The sequence below is a fragment of the Phoenix dactylifera genome, chromosome 12, assembly GCF_051530095.1.
Source record: "Phoenix dactylifera cultivar Ajwa chromosome 12, Ajwa_hap1_PhDact_Kaust_v1.1, whole genome shotgun sequence".
Classification (NCBI taxonomy): Eukaryota; Viridiplantae; Streptophyta; class Magnoliopsida; order Arecales; family Arecaceae; genus Phoenix; species Phoenix dactylifera.
In genome coordinates, this window is record NC_143201.1 from 26260162 (window position 1) to 26280091 (window position 19930).

The window sequence follows — 19930 nt, forward strand, 5'->3', positions numbered from 1 at the left end:
AAACTGATTGGTGTGCTTAAAAGCTTTTTTGGTTATCGGAGGAACTCTCAAGCATGAATCAAGAATCAATAACGTGGACAACCAGCATAAACTCGCATGTTATGTTCTAGATATGCTTTCAGATTTGATGGACTGTAGAAAATTAATCCTAGAAAATCCTTGGGGAACCATTTCTATTTTAATATTAATTCAATGATTTTCAAGAAATGTTAACTAGCACTATTCGTCAAATTGAAAACATAAAATTCATAATTCATTGAATGTTATGTTTTTGACAAAAATGACTTCCTCAAATTCATCAAATTAAAATATAACATTCATATATTAACTTAATTTTTTTCAATTGTTGATTACAGATGTTTAATGTGCAACAATAAGGTTGTTCCATTATAACGTCAGTATTACAGGTTGGAAACATAGAAAACTGTATATAATATATTGATTATATAACATAATATTAGGGTCAAGGGCATTTCAGAAATAAAATAAATATTTTGTTATCGGCTGATGGGAAGATAACTCACCCACCTCTCAAGTGGCTAAGATTTTTCTCCCATTTCATGGGCAAATACTATCTATAGAAAAAGAACTTACTCACCTAGAGAAGCATGAAAATATGGATAAGTTGATCAATAGAAAAATTGATCAGCCTTTTCAAAATATTTACCCACCAAAAAAAATCCTTATAGTGCCAACAGTGGAAAACAAAAAAAAAAAAAGGATAAACATGGAGGAAAGAATATTGTAGCATTAGAAAATATAAAAAAGAATACGGTAGCATTAGAAAATATAAAAATTAGAAAGATAGCAAAAATGCCATATACTTGAAACTTGATACCTTGCATCTTCATTGTTGATACTCTATTTTTATTTTCAAATAAATTAGGAGGATAATAGAAATTATAAAATACTTAGGGAAAAACCGCCCTGATAATAGGATTGACAATAGCTCCTGATATTGGAATTATCTTCTTATACGTCTTCGGAGACTCACAATTAGCCATACGCCAATTCACGGGAATCTACAAAGTTCGAAAGCCTAAGCTGCAGCCTTATTTTGAAAAGGTAAAGCAATTCATGTCGTGCTTCTCTTTCATAAAATTATCCCATGTGCCTTATTGTAATGGCAGGTGGATTTGATGGATGCGGGCTCACCCACGGGTGACACTGTTCATTTGGAAGGTGGTCTAGGACTGCATGCCGACTAGGATTTTACTGGCTCGGAGGGGGATGGGAGTTTCTGGGATGTGTGTGGACTACCCGGAGTTGGTGGAGATTGTTAGCCATGTGCTGTTTGAGTGCCCACGAGCAGCTCAGGTTTGGAGGAGGGCATCTTTCCCCTTACTGGGGCCTACATTTGGTATGGGGGATTTTTTGCGGCAAGTAAGGATTGCTCTACGATCACCGTGCACTGCAGGGTGGGGTTTGGCTGCTGTCTACCTGGCGTATCACATTTGGTTGGATAGGAACGTCAGGGTCTTTGAGGTGAGGAGGGCTCCTCGAGGTCTGTTGTAGAACGGGCTCTCCGTCAGACAGTGGAGATTATGGAGGCAGCTGAGTTGGATGCATCTGCGATAGCTAGGGACATCTGGGACCCTCTCTTCGCTACCACAGTGCCCAGGTTGGTCTTTGTTTTTTGGGAGCCCCCACTCCCTGGCCATCTAAAGGTGAACTTCGATGAAAGTCTGCCCGGCGATGCCGATTGGGCGGGAGTGGCATTTGTCATCAGAGACCATGGTGCTAGACTGATTGCAGTAGGGAGATGTCGCTCCTTCGAGGCCTCGGCTTTTGGGGCGGAGCTTAGAGCAGCATAGGAAGGGCTTTCTTATATGAGATATGTTTTGTAGGCTAGTTGTATTATTCTGGAGGGAGACTCAACTTCCCTGATGGCACACCTTAGGGAAGAGGGGCAGGAGGAGGTAGAGCATCCGCTTCTGGGCGACATTCGTCGGATGCTACATGAGTGTCGGGTTCTCCAGGTTAGGCATGTTCTTTGGGAGGCAAACTAGGCAGCTAATTGGGTCACCTCCTTCGCTGCGCACCACTCCGGAGAGTTTTTTTGGACTCAGCAGTCTTCCATTCCTTTTGCTTTGCATTGCTTGCTTGACTCTGATGTAGCTGGCTGTGCTCATGCTAGGGTAGTGTGAGCAGCCGATTCACCAAAAAAAAAAAAAGGGGTATAACATTGTAGAATAAAACATAGAAACAATTACGCAAGAGATAGACCGTGGTTAATAGACTATGGAAATTAAATTAGTGAGTCTATAGTATAGGTTTTTTTTTGATCTACTAATATTTTTTATGGGCTCAACATGTTGTTCAATATCCCAATTAGTTGGCCCAATGCTCATTATAGGACTAGGCAGTTTTAACTTTGAAGTGTTGCCATAATGACTTTCAAAGAGGATCAAATTTTAAAGTATTTTGTTTGTATAATCCCAATCTAATACCCTGGGGTTTCATCTCACAAACGGGTTTTGTTTGAAATATTTATGATCCCTTGGATGGCTTTGATCTTCTGGCATACGCGTGCTAAAGTTCATCAGTTGGTATGATCATAGCTTTTCATTTATTTTTTTTTAAATTAATGAAGTGGATCACATGATATAAAGTGTTATACCCCACTACCTACTCCCATAATAAAAATTGAAGAACAAAATGAAAAAAATACGTACAGAAGGGTGTCAACTAGTGTAGTTGGTAAAGTCATTGAATGTTCTTACCAACGACCTAGGTTCATGTCCCTTGCCTGATTTCAGCCGAGCTTCCTCGCACCAAAGTTCTTAGGAAAGTGATAAATAGCCATGGAGCAATGCCGGTATGTGAGCATTTAATATTTGGATGGGTTAAGAGGTAAAAATGAACAGTAATAATAAAAAGCTATGATTACACCAAAAGCTATGGGTTATTAAGAGGATTAGGAAAGGGACAATCTTCCGAATACGAATAACGAAGGCCGAGAATAAAAATGAACAGTAATAAAGGTGGCTAAAGTTGCATCAGTATCACCTGTCATGATATTTTATATGAATGGCCCAAAATTTTATAAACTATCAAACAACAAAACGATTAAGAGAGATAATAATATCACAACCATGAGGGTGACAAAGTGACGAACAAGAATGATAAGAAATAATACAGTGAATTTGCATGAAGAACTAACTGCATGCTTCACTTGCCCCAACTCCAGCACTCGGCTAAAAGTATAGGCATCACTGTTTCAGGTGCAGAACAACCAGGATTGGTTTTACTCCTTAAATTCCGGTGGCATACTTTGAGCGCAGGGAATAATGATTCATTGGTCACTCCAACGTTTTGGGCTTTGCTATCGCTAATTATCAATAAAATAACAGGTAAAAGACAAATGTCCTAGATGAACAGCTGATGAAATATGATCCAACAGAAGGATGAATATGAATTCTCAATGGCAGCAATCCATCACATTTTGTTCACCAAGAACAGTTATTTAGATCATCAACATGCACATAATCTTCAAAACCCTCAAAAGGAGAGTGCTTTCATCCAAGCATGTACACGTAGGTTAATAAACAACTGTTTGGAAATATGAAATAAACAAGTTCAAGAATATTAATAAACCAACTGATAGTCTATACACGCTAAAACCAAAGAGACAGCAGCAGCAGCAGATCTGTTGATCATATACTCCTGTCTGATCAGCTGGTTGATCACTTGGTGCTCTTGTACAAGCTGTTAATAACCGTCTGAAAAGAACAATTACCATGTCAAGAACATAATCAACATTCAAAAGGGTTGGAATACGAGGAATGAACAATTCAAGGGTTGTTCCCCCCTTCCGTTTTTCTCTGACAAAGCTGGAAGATGTTCAACACGACCAAACTGTCGTACAAGCAATCAGCAAGTGCAAAGATCCACACACCAGGGAGATCAAGTTTAAAGAGAACAGCTTTTATGACAAGATGACTAACCTGGTAGTACTTGAGCAACTGTGGCCGCTTCTTCTTGTAGGTTGGGGTAAGCAGATCACGTTCCATGTCAAATGGTACAGGATCAAGGTGAACAGCTTTTATGAACTCGAAACCTTTCAACTGCCAGAACATTAAAAAGCAGCACATGACATCAAATTCCAGGGGCCAAAAAATCATTCAGCTAGTATACAGTGACAGTTATTGGATAATGATAGCAAAACCAACAAAACCGAATATGAGTCAGGAAAGTTTACCTTCTTTGCTTTGGCAATCTTTGTAAGTTCCCCAAGGATGTATTCTTTAGCTTTGGGATTTTCACAGAGGGCAGGAAAATCTTCACTGATACCATTTTCTCCAGCCCAATTCTCCAGAGCTTGTTTATTGGGATTTACAATGGCAACAAGGAAAGACTCAAAGCTATTCCCATATATCCATATCTGAAACAAAATCAATTATGCTGGTTAATTAATAAAAGAACTTATAAAACTCAATGATGAGGTAGAGAATACTTTATTTATTCAAATTTATTTTGATTCAGTACTTGTGGGCAATTATAATTTACTATTTGTTGCTAAACTATTAAAAAGGTCAAGTCAACATCACATATTATCATTCTACCAGCCAGCAGACCCTCCAGCGTTCAGTTTATAAAGCAATTCTCTTGCCACCTTTGCTTGCACCACAGTGCAGCAAGAAAATTATGTGACAGCCTTAGCAGTCAAAGATTCAGAAGCCCCCTTCTAATGGTTATGAAAAATAATACTTTCAATAAAGTAAATAAACTTGCAAAGAGATCTTTAAACAACAGCGCTTGCAAATACAAAATGACTGGCCCTTCCATTCTTGCTTAGTCGTGCTTTGCTGCATATGCGCAGATAAAATCCCATTAGAGAGGCTGGTTAAAGTCAATTGCGGGAAAGAAAACATATCTGCGAGGAATATCACTTAACTGTTTGGAGCTGGCTCTACAGAACAGAATTTCTTCACTATTTACGTATGTTTCCATGTGAGTTCTTCCTTATAAATTCAAATCCCAATATATATCAAAAGCCTCCTTTTGTCTCTCTTGTTCATGACAATCTGAGAATATCACCTTCAACAAGCATTTTAAGTTTTAATTTCATTGTTTTGGCATCTATATTCCATCAATAAAACCATGTCTACCATATAACCAGAATGCCCTGGCCATTCCCCAGCCATGAAACCTAGCACAAAGCGTACCTTACTTATAAACATGCTTCACTCTGCATCTTTTTAGATAGATACACACCTGTTTGGTTTCACTTCCCAACCATGATTAAGAGATACACTGGCAATGTCTATGCAGTGCTAATGTACAAGTACATTTATGATCCAAAACAGTACTTTCAGAAAAAAAATCCTAAGTTTCCTATCCTGACATCTCATCTGCCCTGCATATGCTCAATACTCCCACAACATATAACAAGAAATTTCTCAATCATGCAATTGAAAACCTTCTTAACAAGCACATGATTATATATAATAAAAATGAAGGGCATTTACGAATTCAAAATACCATAAAGAAAAAGAACATCAATAGAACTCTTTTTACCAGAACATGCCCTCCATGTTTCCATATTTTTCTATTATATATCTATAAAAAAGTGCATTACGTGAATCCTTAAAGACACCTTTTTATAACGATAAGCTTCCCACAGTGATTCTACTTGCAACTTTCACAACCTCACTTCACTTGCTATATACTCATTACTCTAGCTGTCCCCATTAATCCAGCATATCGATTTTTGCATTCTCATGTTTGCGACCCTCAACTTTAATGTTTGCATCATCTTTAAGACCTGGCTTTGTGCCAAACATATAACACCATATAGTAGGTACATTATCTGATAACAAATTTTTCTTTAAGAATTCATTGCATGCAACGATCACCAAATATTATGGAAGCAGAGATTGACTTCAATAACCAATATCAGTAACATCTTAATCTATTCTCCGATTTGAAGTTCAATTAGGTGAATTGAATTAAAAGAATTCAAAGGTTAACCTTGTTTTGTAGTAATCACAAATTGCACAAATTTTATCTTTCCAGTAACTTCCCTTACGCCATGTCCTTAATAAGGTGGTCAGCTTATGAACACTTTAGAGACATTATAAATAACCAAAAGAAGACAAGAAGGAAACTAAGCCATGTATTCTACCATAGTATATCACAGTAAATTGAAAATAATAAATGATTATTTCTTAAATTACTTGTTCACATGACATACAAAGTCTATATCGGGAACAAGACCATAGATGTTCTCCAGATTTTCAGCTGCAACATACTCTCCTTGCGAAAGTTTAAAGATATTTTTCTTCCTATCAATAATCTTTAAGTTTCCATCTGGTTGCCATTCTCCAATATCTCCTGCATACAACAATCATTGTAAACATCAGTAGTGAAAAAATGGCCTCAAAATAAATTGGTCGCACAAGAATAGTAAATCTAAGTTTGAAAAGTGTCAAACATGAAACCAAATGCGCAGAGTTTAAATATCACCAGAAGTTAAAGTTTCTACATCAGGATTTTGACAGTACCTAATAGGTATCCAACTTTACCAATGTGAGATCTAAGCAAATGCTTGTTCAAATAGAAATGGGGCTAAAAAGAGTCATTGTTCAACAAGGTTAACCAAGCCAAGCAAAGGTGACAAGCAAATCATCACCTTAACCTAGAGAGATTTCACATAAGCACCGAGTTACAAGCTTGTTTCATCATGCATGTATACAAGACAGGTTTCTATGTGACAAACAAACCTGTATGAAACCACCCATCAATCATAACTTCATTTGTAAGGTCTTCTCTTTTATAATATCCTGAGAACAAGGTTTTTCCCCTGATGCAGATTTCTCCACGGGGTATGCTTGAGAGGGCATCATATCCCATTTCAGGAACAGACTCAAGGCGCACATCAACATTTGGCACTGGAGGACCCACAGTTCCAACCATTGCAAAGTCATTTGGTAGTGACACAAATGTTCCCGCACAAGTTTCCGTCAGACCTAAAATAAGAACAAGCGTAATCAGCTGTTTATGATAAACCCAAAACAAATCTCTAAACTGAGTGTAAATAGAACATTTACTTGCTGTCATTTCATAAAAACTATAATAGGGACCAATCTTGTAGATATACATAACAGATTCACACTGATGGACAATAATTTTTTTAAGTGAAAGGAAGGGTAGGTCCCAAGCAAAGTTCACTAAGACAACCTTTTGTGATACCTTAACTGGTTATTGAAAACCAATGAGCCACTTCCGTAGTTGCAGTAAGTTTATCAAGGACTTAATGTTTTTTGCAGTGTCCCTTAATGTTTAGGTAAACAAATTAAATGAAAACAGTATGCAGTTTATCAGAGATGCATAGTTGCATACCGTAGCCCTGTAAAACATGCGCACATGTTACCACCCGTAAAAAGGCTTCAACATGGGTAGCTAAAGGAGCTGCTCCAGACAGGATGAGTCGTACATTCCCACCAAACGCTTGTTTCACCTAAGTGCAAAAGAGGTACAAATTCATAAAGCAATATAAAAACTATTAAGGGCCTCCAGTTTGAAAACAACAACATACAAGTAATATCTTCATAAAAATCTAAAGCCACCTTATTAAAAACTATTTTATCAAAAACTGGAGATGCCTCATCATGTTTACTTCCCCTCTTCATGTTATGTAGTTTGCTGCAAAATTCCATCTCATGTATTAAAATAGATGCAGCAACATTGATAAACTATTTAATAGGTAAATGGAATTAGCACACTTTAAAAAGTGAAAACAAGGAAAGAAAAGATAGACAGTATGAAAAATCCAGAATCATAGTTTCTGGATCTAAGTAAGATGGAGATAAATGATTCATGACATAATATTACTTTGAAACTTAAAAAGGATCTGACTATCAACATCAAAATTTAGGAAGTATCACATGCAGAATTTAAATGGAGATAAAAAGAAAAACCAATACATGGCAGCTAAAAGAAGTGATCGAACAAGAGATAAATCGATCATGGTTCGGAAATTAGTCATTATACAAGAACTTACTATTTGTAAGCAAAATGGAACAAAGCTTGCTTCAGAAAGCCGCCTGAAGAAATCTTATCTTGCAGACCTGGAAATAAGTAGAATTTAGATATAGTTTCATTATGCACGAAAAATGTACCCATGAACAAAAAAGGGGGGTTGTTCTCTGTCAGTGGTCTCTTGCAGGCAAACAAAAATTTTCAAAGATCAAACAACTAGGTAAAAAAGAAAAAAAAAGGAAATAAAATGAACTATGATTTGTCCGCAAGAGTCACAGCATCCGAAGAATTTTGATAAATCCGTTGCAAGACACGGCAATATGCTTGTGTATGGAGACAAAAGTAATTATGATTTCTTTGTTCCTGAAAATATTCTATCTCCTAGACATCGTAGAGAATTGAGAATTCTAATTTGTTTTAATTCTCGTAATTGGAATTTTGTGGATAGAAATCCAGAATTTTGCAATGAAAACAACATAAGAAACTCTGGAAAATTTGTGAATGAAGACAAGCATTTTAATACTAATACAGATACAAATAAATTCATTAAATGCAAATTGTTTATCTTAATTGTCATCAAATTCTTTGGAAAAGAATGGAAAATTAAGATTCAGTGAGAAACATCCAGTCCAGAGGCACGCAGATGCCACTATCCAATACAAATATCCAATACTTTCATACTATAACAAAATCACACATTTATGTACATATTAGCATGTATGCCCTATACGTTGCATTTAGAAAATATCTACGACATTATCTCATTAATTTGTAAAGCACTTATAAGCGCCTTATATCACCAGTATTCTTTCTTCTCATACTTCAAGTGGACTCAGTTAACTTGATTTTTAGCATTGCACGGGCCAAAAGTATAATAGAGATAAAGCATGAACAAATAAGCCTACACATTTGAGTGATTATGCACACCTCCATACTCTCACAGATTGTTGACATATTTCAAAATCTATCAACATCTACCTACAAAACTACATGCAGATGTCCTAGAACATGCAGGGGTAGCAACACACTCAAAAACTTCCATTTTAAATACCACCTGAATAGATTCGATCCAGTACACGTGGAACGGCACAAAAGACAGTTGGTTTGAGCTCTCCGATATCTTCAACTAATAGTTTGATATCCTGAAGAAGAAAACTAAGTATTCAGTAATGATTTTTATTCATTATAAAAAAATCTAGTTGATTGGCTTACCCCATGCCAAAATCCAATTGAGGCCCCATGAAAAATAAACAATTCCTCAATCACTCGATCAAAAGAATGCGCCAAAGGCAGATATGATAGATAAACATCCCTATCATTCAACTGTAACAAATTAAAGAACAATAAGTTACATAAATTCGAGGTACTGAGTAATTTATCACAGATAAAAAATACAGTAAATACCTAAAATTGTGCTATAAGCTTTGAGGCCTCATTTTGCAGAGGCATCTATAATGGAGCAATGAAGTTACAAAATAATTAAAATGATAATACCTGCTGTTTTACACAATGAAGCAGCCAATCCACACCAACAATAAGCGTAATAATGCTTTCATTGGATATCATTACACCCTTAGGGTCGCCTGTTGTTCCACTGGTGTACATTATTGTACATATATCTTGTTTTTCATGCACTGGAAGATCAAGTTGTTGATTTTCTCCCTGTAGGTAAAATGCATAAATTCTGTTTATAAGGTGACAATATATCTTTCGGATAATAATTAAAAAGCCATATTTACTAAAAGTTCGAAAAAGATTATGGGCATTTCTGCCAACTTAGAAAAAGAGAACAATGGATAGAGAGAGAGATACAATGTTATTACGATCTCTCCAACATTGCATCTTGCTTATAGGATGCCTTTGTTTCCACATATATATATTTCTGATAACTTGTATAGCTTATTCACCCCCTTAGATAAATCTCAACAAGATTCTTTTACTAAAAGAAACCATCATAAGGAAAACCCAGTGATTCCTTCAACACATCTATCTAGGATGTCGGCATCAAATAAACTCTGCATTTCACATCTGATTAGGTAATATCATCTTCCAAAAGAACACAACGTTCCACAATTTTCACAAGTTAGCGCAGAATAGGCTAAAGAGGCTGCATTGCGTCATCTGATAGAGCTTAAAGTGTTCAAGTGCATATTACCAAGTTTGAGCTTGACCATTACATCTCACCAAATTATAACTGATGACAAATAAGTTTTGTTCTCGGATGTCTACGACTCCCACAAAACATGGAAACTAATATGGGCATGGATACAAATATACAATAATATAGGCATTCCAATACAAGAATCTTTAAAAAGTATGAAGCACATGGCTGGTTCCAGTAATACAAAATATGCTCTCTTTTTTTGTAAATACTTAGAAAAGCACCCATAAAGCATAATGTGTTTCCATGGTAACATAGTCCATACTCCATAAGGTAACATCAAGTCATCAACATCACATTCTAAAATTGACCATCCTGCATGTCCATCATTAAGAGGTTCGCATTCATCATTTCTTTTTTAAAAAAAGGCCCATCTCACCATCCTCAAACACATTTGTTAAGTATCCAAAGCCCTTCTTCAAGTACTAACAGATAGGGTATAAAAGGGGGGAAAATTCAACATGTTTCCTAACCGTATTCTTTTTGATGCATATTAATATCTGATATGTATAAACATGGCCACAGAATGCAATCTGAAGTATCCGACTATCCTTCTAGGACTCTCTCTTCCAGATATCAATTTCCTATATGTCTATGTTAACTCTCAGCATCCACAGTTTAGTGTTGCACAACAAAGGCCATTTACCAGTTCCTAAATTACTCACTGCATCTGGTCAAATAACTTCCATGATGACAATTTTGCTTTTGTCAATTTTATTTTATTAATAGTTGTGTGCAGTCAACTTAAGATTCTTCTATGAAAGTCATAATGGACCAAAGACTATTGTACCAAAACTAGGGCCTAGACCGATTGTCCGGCGGCACGGGTCAGTACACCCCCATGTCGTTGCATGCCGGGCTTGTACCAATACAGTAGAGGAGATGGGAGAGCAATGGCATGGGGTCAGCATGACAGGAGAAAGGAAGAGAGAGAAGGGGGAGAAAGGGAGGGAGAGAGGAGGGTGGCGAAGGCCGACGGAGGGCCGGCGGGGGCCGGAGCCTCCGGTTTTTTTGTTTCGTTCAAAACAAGGGTCCTTGAGGGATCTCCTTTTTATTTTCGAGATTTTTAAGTGAAGTCGGCAAACTTCTTACTTCGAAACTCCTATTTCAAATGAAACAAGCAAACTGGAGGTGGAGCCACTCTTCTGCCCCTCCGCACAGCTCCGCGACCCTCTGTCGGCCAGCCTCCATCTTCCTCTCTCTTCCTTCTCCCTCTCCCTTCCTCCCCCGCTCTCTCTCTCTCTCTCTCTTTTCCTCTCTTTCCTTCTCCTCCTCCTTCGTCGCCGGTTTCTCATTTTGGTTGCTGGAACCATTCCAGTCCACCGCCGGTATGGCTCGGTACGCTCTGAACCGGGCGGTTCAGGATAGTTATGGACTAAAGTAGGTCATAAATTGGTGTGATAAAGCTCACATCAACTTATTATCACATTGAAGATGGAAGAAACAAAGAAAATAAACATATGCAAGACAAATGTACCTAATAAGCATTTGGAGCCAATACAAGGAGTAGCTATACAAAGGGTCCCATTTGATTTTTACACAGCTTCTAAACAGTTGTTTTTAAAACCTATCTTAGAATGTTTAGAGCCACTAATTGGAGCCAAACATGAAAAAGTCGACAAAAATTTTGATTCCCATGGAAATATTATTATATGAATTAACTTGGTGTTGAACATGATTTCCGGATAACAAGAATAGTGCATCTAAGTAACCGGTGCAAAATATTGAAGTTTGTCACAGATTATTTGCTCAAGAAATAGTAAGCATGACAAATTATTTTACACAAGAAATCTCAGGAGTCAAAGCAATGGACATACCACAAGCAAAAATTCCTCCCAAGAATATATTGCTAAACCAAACTTTTCAACCTCTTCTCGCTGCTCATGAGAGACTTTCCCAAAACTTACAATTGCTGTAAACTAAATGGTAGTATCAAGACAACATAGATGGTGCACCAATAGATCTGGAATAGAAGGGAGGAACATATAATACTCACTTTTCAGGAACTTGGTTGAATTGGGTAAGGTTTTCAACAACTGAAAGAATCACAAAAAGTTGGTCAAAGTATACGCAGTAAATTCTAATGGTGTGCAAATATTTCAATATAAAACCAATATTGTCATGACTGGTAACAACAATGTGAAAGTACTTTTCCTATTAAATGCAAGAATAGCTGATTCACATTTTTAAATGCTTTAAACTGAAATAAGGGAAATAAGTATAAACTTGTATAACAACCCACCAGAGCAACCTTTAAAGCATCACCCTGTCCTTCACACATCTACTGCTAGAATGTGGAGTGTTTTTTTAATCTGGCTAAAAATGTTGAAAATCAGGGATATAAAAATCTTGAAACCAAACAAGATTGTATAAATTAAGGAAAACTCAAAAGTTGCCTGAACAAAAACTTAGCAGTCTTGCTACTCTACCACTCACACATCAAAGAGCTAATGCCTTTCTTGGACACTGGCATGAGATTCGGATTCAGATACATGTCCAAGTGTTTGACTGGGTAAGATAAAAAAAGAAGACACGAGGATATGCAGAAAATTTCTACTAAGTAAAAAAAAAAAATCTAAGTAAATATATATGAAGAAAATATTAAAAGATATTATTTGTTAAGGTCTTACAGTACACTTGTTTCTCATTCAAACTCTCTGATAAGCTAAAGGATATTATGAAAAATAAAATTTTGCATAGTTACTCTAGTACCTACTTTCTTTACCAATCTCTAAAAAGAACAAAACCTAATTTAACATTGTTATATTGGGGCGAATTCATTGCTCGAAGAGTCCAGAAATTTCTAAAAGCTGTAAGCAAAAAAAATTTTGGCAAGTTTCCAGGTGTCTAATGCATATCTGATTCAGATACATATCAAACATGTATTCTAGGATCTGGGTCCAATAAATAACAAAGATTCTAACTGAAATTTAGCATGTTAAAGAACTTAGGCATAGATTTTCTATTTGCTTTGGAAGACAGCTAGATTAAATGAGAACTGAAGCTAGCATCCAGCGTCTTTTCATACTCAAAAAAGTAAGACAGTCCAAGACAATGATCTGGTGACAAAAATATGAAAATCTAATTTCAGATCATGGGATTGAAAAGGTTGAAAAAATCATATAATATAGTTATATAGAATAGACAGAACAATTAGTTCGAATTAGATTTTTTAGTCTCTAGATTTAAATTAATTTCAATATCCTTTATGATTGGCCTTATACTATAATGTAATTGTCCATATGCAATCCCAGATTATCATCAATCTAGAAGGCTATGTAGATTTTAATAACTGATATTTGGATTTATAAGACGAAAAAGTAACAGTAAACCATGGAAGAAATAACAAGATACCAGAATGACCTGAACTTTAAAAGAATATAGTTTTTAGATATAAAACAAAATATGAGATGGAAGGTAGCTAAGAATAGTGGCATATACGAAAGAAATCATGAAAAAATATGAGTATAAAGGATTCAAAAACTGCAGTACACGACCGGTAGGTAATGCCTGTACCAGCCTGTATTGACCTCAAAGCGATCGGTTCTGATATGGGTATCCCATAATGGCCAAACCACAAGCAGATATGTACAGGCCTGCTTTGCAGTGCATGTGTACCAACCCATGACCAATACATGCCCATATGATGGTTTGACATGCTTAAGAGGAACAGAACTTTAAAAAATCATGGATGTTCACATGAGGACATGGTTACAGAAAGATGAGCAAACTGCTGAATGGCATTACAGGTTGGCGAAATTAAAAAGATATATACTAATAAATTGATATTAATTATACAATACAGACTTATTTTATAACATTCTCGACATTTCACTTTAGAAGTTGTTCTTGGAAGGTAATGAAGAATTTCCAATACTTCATAAAATATCTTAATAATAAATTATATAAAATGAGTAGAAAAACTAACAAATTTGTTCACAGGCATGTGAAAAGGATAAGATACCTCCACAATCTTCTTTTCTTCAACAAAAGCAATCTGAATCTCAGCGTGACATATAATGAATTCTACCGCACCAGCGCCTGAGTCAAGATAAAGAAATAACAAGTGAAGCTGAATCTAATACATAGCACTTATCAGAAGAAAGTTGAAGGAAATTGAATTTTCCAAGTAAATTGCATCCACAGTCATAACTAAGGATCTGAATGAATCATAAGCACATTAGCTGCTGGCAAGCATCAGGCTGCTTCCTTGAAAGACTGGGATATGCTGAAAGAGTCTATGTCAGAATATGGGAGGATACTTTCTTCTTTATAATCAGGCAAAGAAGAAGGAAAAATAATGAGCTGTTGATTTCTAACTCCTTGTCACAATGAGAAAGGGTGAAAGAAACTCAAGTAAGATAAAAAAAGACGGGAACAGAAAAGGCAGAATGTCCCAATTTAAAACGATATTAACTTTTATTTCAGCTCCCTTGAATCAAAAGGATCCACTGAAGTCAGCATTCTGCTTAACTTGAGGAGAAAGAGAGGATGCTTTCCCAATACCCACCATGGTTGTGGCTGTCAGCACTAATGCATTCATGCTCATTCAAATCCATAAAGAACAGTAAAACTACATACCAAGGGTATCATACAGGGGAACACAGTAAATTCCATGAGCATTGCAAGCCTGTGTAAGTCATACAAAATTCATAAGATAAACAGAAATAAATTGCAAAATACATCAACGCAATAATTTTTCTGCATCTAAACCTTTCATAAAAATATTATATAGAGCATGCTTGACAGCGAATGTCAAAAGATTAGGACTCCATGAAAACAAAATTTGTCTATGGAAGTGCAAAAATACTTTTAAAGCCTCACTATTTGATATTGGTAGCTGAAATATTCAAGAATCAATATAAATGGCATTAGCTTTAAAACAACAATCACCAAGTAATTAAAAGCAGAATACCTCCATAGCGATGACCCACTCAGGACAGTTGGCACCATAGATGCCACAACGACCACCCTGGAACAGCCAAACTATAATGATTAACAGTGCTTTTCACAGTATTCTTATTTTTAATAAGAATATTTCATAATGTTAATTTATCAAAACAGTTTAGATGAAGGACAATGTCTTACAAGAAATACAGAAAAGAATCTTCACAATGAATAAAATTTTGTCATACATACCAAAAGAAGTTTCAAGAATGTGAATAAAAAAGGGAGAAACACATAGACAGAGTCATACTCAGTTTATATAATTTGGAATGCCAATATAAAAGTGATTTGCTTATGCAGCCTTTTTTACATAAAAATAACCAAGGGGAACCTCTTTTAAGCAAGCTCTAAAACTAAAAGAACTCATGGAATAGCTCAACTACTTATTAAACATCCCAAAATGAATTAGACCAAGCCAAACTCAAAATAACCACTCACAGGAAAAAAAAGGTACAAGAACATGATTTGACATTTAATGATCATCTTATATGTGTCTGAGAAACACCATTGTTTCAATATAGCTGCAGGTGTGTCAGCTGGCTCTCAAAACTTGAAATTGAGTGGTCCCTTTGGAAGTCTGACTGAGAAGGCAGATGATGTAGGGCCAACTTCCCAACCTCTCTAGCATAGCCCCAGCTCCATACATTTTTGGCTGCTGAAATTGGGGCAATAATTTATGGCATCACATGCTCTGAAAAGATAAATCCATCAAGTGCTGTCTTATCAAGAACTTCAATTGGATCAACTACCGGGAGATCCATGCACCTAAGCCCGTTGTTTTTTTCCTCCTTCTCAACACATATTGATTACTTGAAATGCAGTTTGATGGTTTTATGTCCTCAGTGTTAATAGCTGCACAGATCAGAATTTAGCTAGTGCAAGCTTGAGGATAGGCTGGGTACATCTCTCTTGCACCAGCTGGAAATATGCATATATCCATTTGAAGTGGTTGTTACCATGCAATCACTTTTCAACCTTATGTATCGATACATTAATTAATTGTTGTTTCCATCACCTGCCTAGATGGATAATACAGGCTTAACAGACTTTCGTTTATTTCTCTCAAATTTTCGGCTTTCTGAAGTTTCACTATCCATGGGATCCAAATGGTAGTCTTTTACCCCTGATGTAGTTCTCCTTCTCCTCAATATCTTTTTCTTACACCATAACCATAGATAAATCTTTAATTTTTCATTAGAAAACTATCTAATGAGCATCTTTTCTCAAAAAAACTAAAAACTCTCCATTAAGCATTGTAAAGAAATTTTACAAATATGAAATTCTTTTTGTAAGATCTCTACATATTAAATCCCTATACTTATTCCATTTATTTATGTTTGTTAGTCCTCAAGAACAATCTAGGTGTTTCTAACTTAAACATTGATAGATAACAAGAAAGAAAATTCTACTGATACACAGAAGACAACTATCCTAAGGCAAAAGCAGATAACAAAGAACTTGTACCAGAAGATGTCACTTCTTGGTTAGACATTATCAAGGAACTACAGACTTCAATGTTTCTATATTTAGCAAGCTGTTATAGCCCAGTAGTTTTAAGCAAGTAGAGAAATTCAGTAGAGCTGAAGTAGTTTTTTAGATTTTATAAATTTACATCCACAAGTTGCCAGTATCCCTTCATACATGCATCATAAATTTGTGGTTGCATATATCAGCATCAAGCAAGTTCTACAGAATCAAACACACGTACAAACTGCAACAAGGAAGGTACAAGCACTTTTAGCACAGTATGAGAACATATCACCTACAACTGATTATGAAAATGAGCTACCCATCATGAAGCGTATATACTATGCTACCCTCGCTTCTTATTCCTTCATTTCCTCCCCTACAGATGTACTGTTACTCGCGTCCTAGAAATAACAAGCTCATAAAGAGAAAAAGATGATAGTAGATTTCCAAATTAAATGGAAATTCCATGCGAGAGGGACCGACCACATGCTTATTTTTTAGAATTTTCAATATCGTAATACATACATAACTTTGTGTATTGAAAAGTTTTTCCTGCTCATTGCTAGAACTTGTTTGAGCCATGTACTTAATTTGATACGCGCATGCACGCACAAATATAACAAACAATATCTCTTTAAGAAGAAAAAAAATTACCTGCTTTACTCCACAGTAGAGAATGGAAGCCCCAACTTTCATCACAATGTCATATACTTCTTGGTAAGTCAACCAGATATATTTACCCGCCTGCCAGCCACAAATAAACAAACAAAGTGAACAAATCCAATGCAAAGAAATTATATAAGGGGCATATACTACTGATAAAGAGGACTAACCTTCCCATCGATGAACTCGCGACGCCCAAGCATTCGATTCTTTGGATTCCTCTCCACAGACATGCTGAACCACAATTACAGACAAGTCAGCATCAACAATCAATAACATCATATTGGGAGCAGGGGGCGGGGGGGAACAAGATATATGGACGCTAAAATCCCGGTTTCTTGTTGTCCTAATTAGTTTCACACATATTTTTCCCGAGAAAAAAAAAAGAGAAAATCTTCGAAGATCGATGAATTTCCAAACAGAAAGCACCGAACAACGAAAACTAAGAAAAGAAAAGAACTGGTTTCTCGTCTCAACAAGAACGAACGGTAGAGAGGAGGAGAACCATACCGGAAAACATCCCAACAGCTCTCCAAGCCCGGGTTGGGCGGTGGGAAGCCGTCCTTGGCGAAGACGCTTCGGTAGACGGGGCCGACGGAGGGCCCACCGTCGCTGCCCTCCCGCCCCTCCTCCACCTCCACGAGGTGCTTCATCTCCAACACGAACTCTCTCCGATTGTCCACGCCTGATTCCCGAATCAAACTCAGGGAGACACAAGCGAAGGCAGTCACGGATTTGAAGCATACCGCAGTTGCGGAGATATGCCCACCGCTTTTCTCCTTCTTGTTGGCGGAAAGGGCCGTTGGTTTTTTCCATTACTACGTACGGGATGAAGGAAAGCAGGTGTTGGACTGTTGGTCCAACGCCTGGCGTTTTAGCCCAAGTTCTTAAGGGCGAAGACCGAGATCTGATGGGCGGCTTGACGGAGAAGCAAAATGGGGCACAAGACTAATGAGCTGAGTTTGGAGTTTTTATCAAGCGTTTTGCATACAGATGGATAAAATCATGGACAGGAGATGCGTGAAAAAACGCGGCATCTGGATGAGTTCCGATATGATAACACAAAATAAAATAAAATAAAATAAAACTAATGACTGAAACAGACGGGTGGGATTTTTCTGAAGAACCTCGGCACAGTTAAAAAGACGTACTTTACAAAATAAATTGTATGGAATGGGCGGCACAAGGCTTCTCGCAAATTAAGGCTTCCACCAGACAATCAGATTCTCTAAAAAAAAAGACAGCTTCTTTTGTCTTGGAAGAATCATGAGCGGTTTAACAGACAATCAGATTGCTGCAAAACCATCATTAAGCAGGCAACACAAGCAAAAAATCCCAGACAACAGGGAGTTGGACAACATCCTCTTGCTACAAATAATGGCAGTACTCGAGCAAATGTGGCCGCTTCAAATGCTACTGGTTCAAGGTGAACAGCTTTTATGGACTCAAAACCTTTCAACTGCAAGAACATATATAAGAAACAATATAGTCTGAGTTCCAGGAGCTTGAAAACCACTTAAGCCAGCAAAAGGGAATGATTCTTAATTCAAAAAAAAAAAAAAAAAGTGAAGAAATAAGCAAACTAAGTGTGAATTATGAATTTGGACCTTCTTTGCTTTTGCAATCTTTGATAGCCCGCCAATATTTCTTCGGCTCTGGATTCTAAAGAGGACAGGATAATCTCCACTCATTCCATTCTCTTCAGCCCAATGCTCAAGAGCCTGTTTGTTTGGGATTTGCATTGGCAACAAGGAAGACTAGACGTTACTCCCATATACTGGAACAGAATCATCTCAATTACTCAATGAGACAAAGGATTCAGAGAGATCAATTATGAGGAAATATAAATAACAGAACCACATATTCTGAGGATTTATATTACCCTATTCCATCATAATTTACCATTGTAGTTGCCACATGTTAAGTTTACTATTGTAGTTGCCACATGCAAAATGTACTATTGTAGTTGCTACATGCTAAACACGTCAACATATAAAGTCATTATAATGCATCAGTTATTATCATTCCACAACCCAGTGGCACCTTGCACTTTGAGCCCATAGAGCAATCCATTGCCACCCCTGCTTGCACCTCCAAGCAACATTTCTAAAATTCAATGGCAGCTTACACAGAAGCTGGCTTTCAATATTTGAGGGAAATAACAACTCAAAAGAAGAAACTAAAATTGTGAATGAATCTTTAATATTGGGACTTCCAAAAGAATCATGACTGGTCGTTAGTTCTTTCTTTGTAGGTAGCCATGCACTAATGACTACATGAAACAACCTGTAATTTGAGCAGGAAAATGCTGTTCAATGTTTCAACTTGTTATAATCTAAGCGGAGAAATAATAATTGCCCAAACTAGAAAATAAGCCTTATCTGGGATCTGGATCTTCAGAAAATTCTTTACAACTTATACATATCAAAGCAAGCTCTTGAAATCTTTCCTTGCTGAATGATTCAATTTTCCCTCTCCTCCAACTACATTTCCAGGTAGGCGCTTTAACATGACTCCAAATTCCTCAATATCTCAAAAGCCACCTTTGGTGTCTCTTGCACTTCATAATGCCATTTTTATTTGCTTTACCTTCTACCAATGTGATGTCTGAGTTTGCTTCAATGCAGCCCCTCTCTCCTATATATAACCAGAATGTCTTTGTCCTGCACCATCCAAGAAGCTTATCTACTTGATAAAAACACTTGA

General features: G+C 36.7%; 1 protein-coding gene across 2 annotated transcripts; it reads right to left on the reverse strand.

Moving 5' to 3' along the window:
• Positions 1–3392: 3392 nt before the first annotated feature.
• LOC103706399 (long chain acyl-CoA synthetase 4-like) lies at positions 3393–19035 on the reverse strand. 2 transcript variants are annotated; one of them, XR_015972404.1, is made up of 20 exons: positions 18832–19035; positions 17735–18683; positions 17395–17458; positions 17216–17305; positions 15060–15116; positions 14726–14774; positions 14109–14185; positions 12141–12180; positions 11962–12056; positions 9478–9645; positions 9196–9306; positions 9038–9125; positions 8006–8072; positions 7572–7647; positions 7345–7462; positions 6726–6971; positions 6180–6336; positions 4202–4384; positions 3948–4067; positions 3393–3722 (listed from the first exon to the last, which is right to left on the reverse strand). XR_015972404.1 is itself a non-coding variant. In XM_008790523.5 (20 exons), the coding sequence occupies exons 2-20, from the start codon at positions 17875–17877 to the stop codon at positions 3687–3689; spliced, it is 1968 nt and encodes a 655-aa protein (XP_008788745.3). In that variant the 5' UTR covers positions 17878–18683; positions 18832–19035; the 3' UTR covers positions 3393–3686. The 2 variants fall into 2 exon arrangements, 1 of the variants encoding a protein (XP_008788745.3); XM_008790523.5 differs by having other exon boundaries at positions 6197–6336.
• Between the last annotated feature and the right edge of the window lie 895 nt (positions 19036–19930).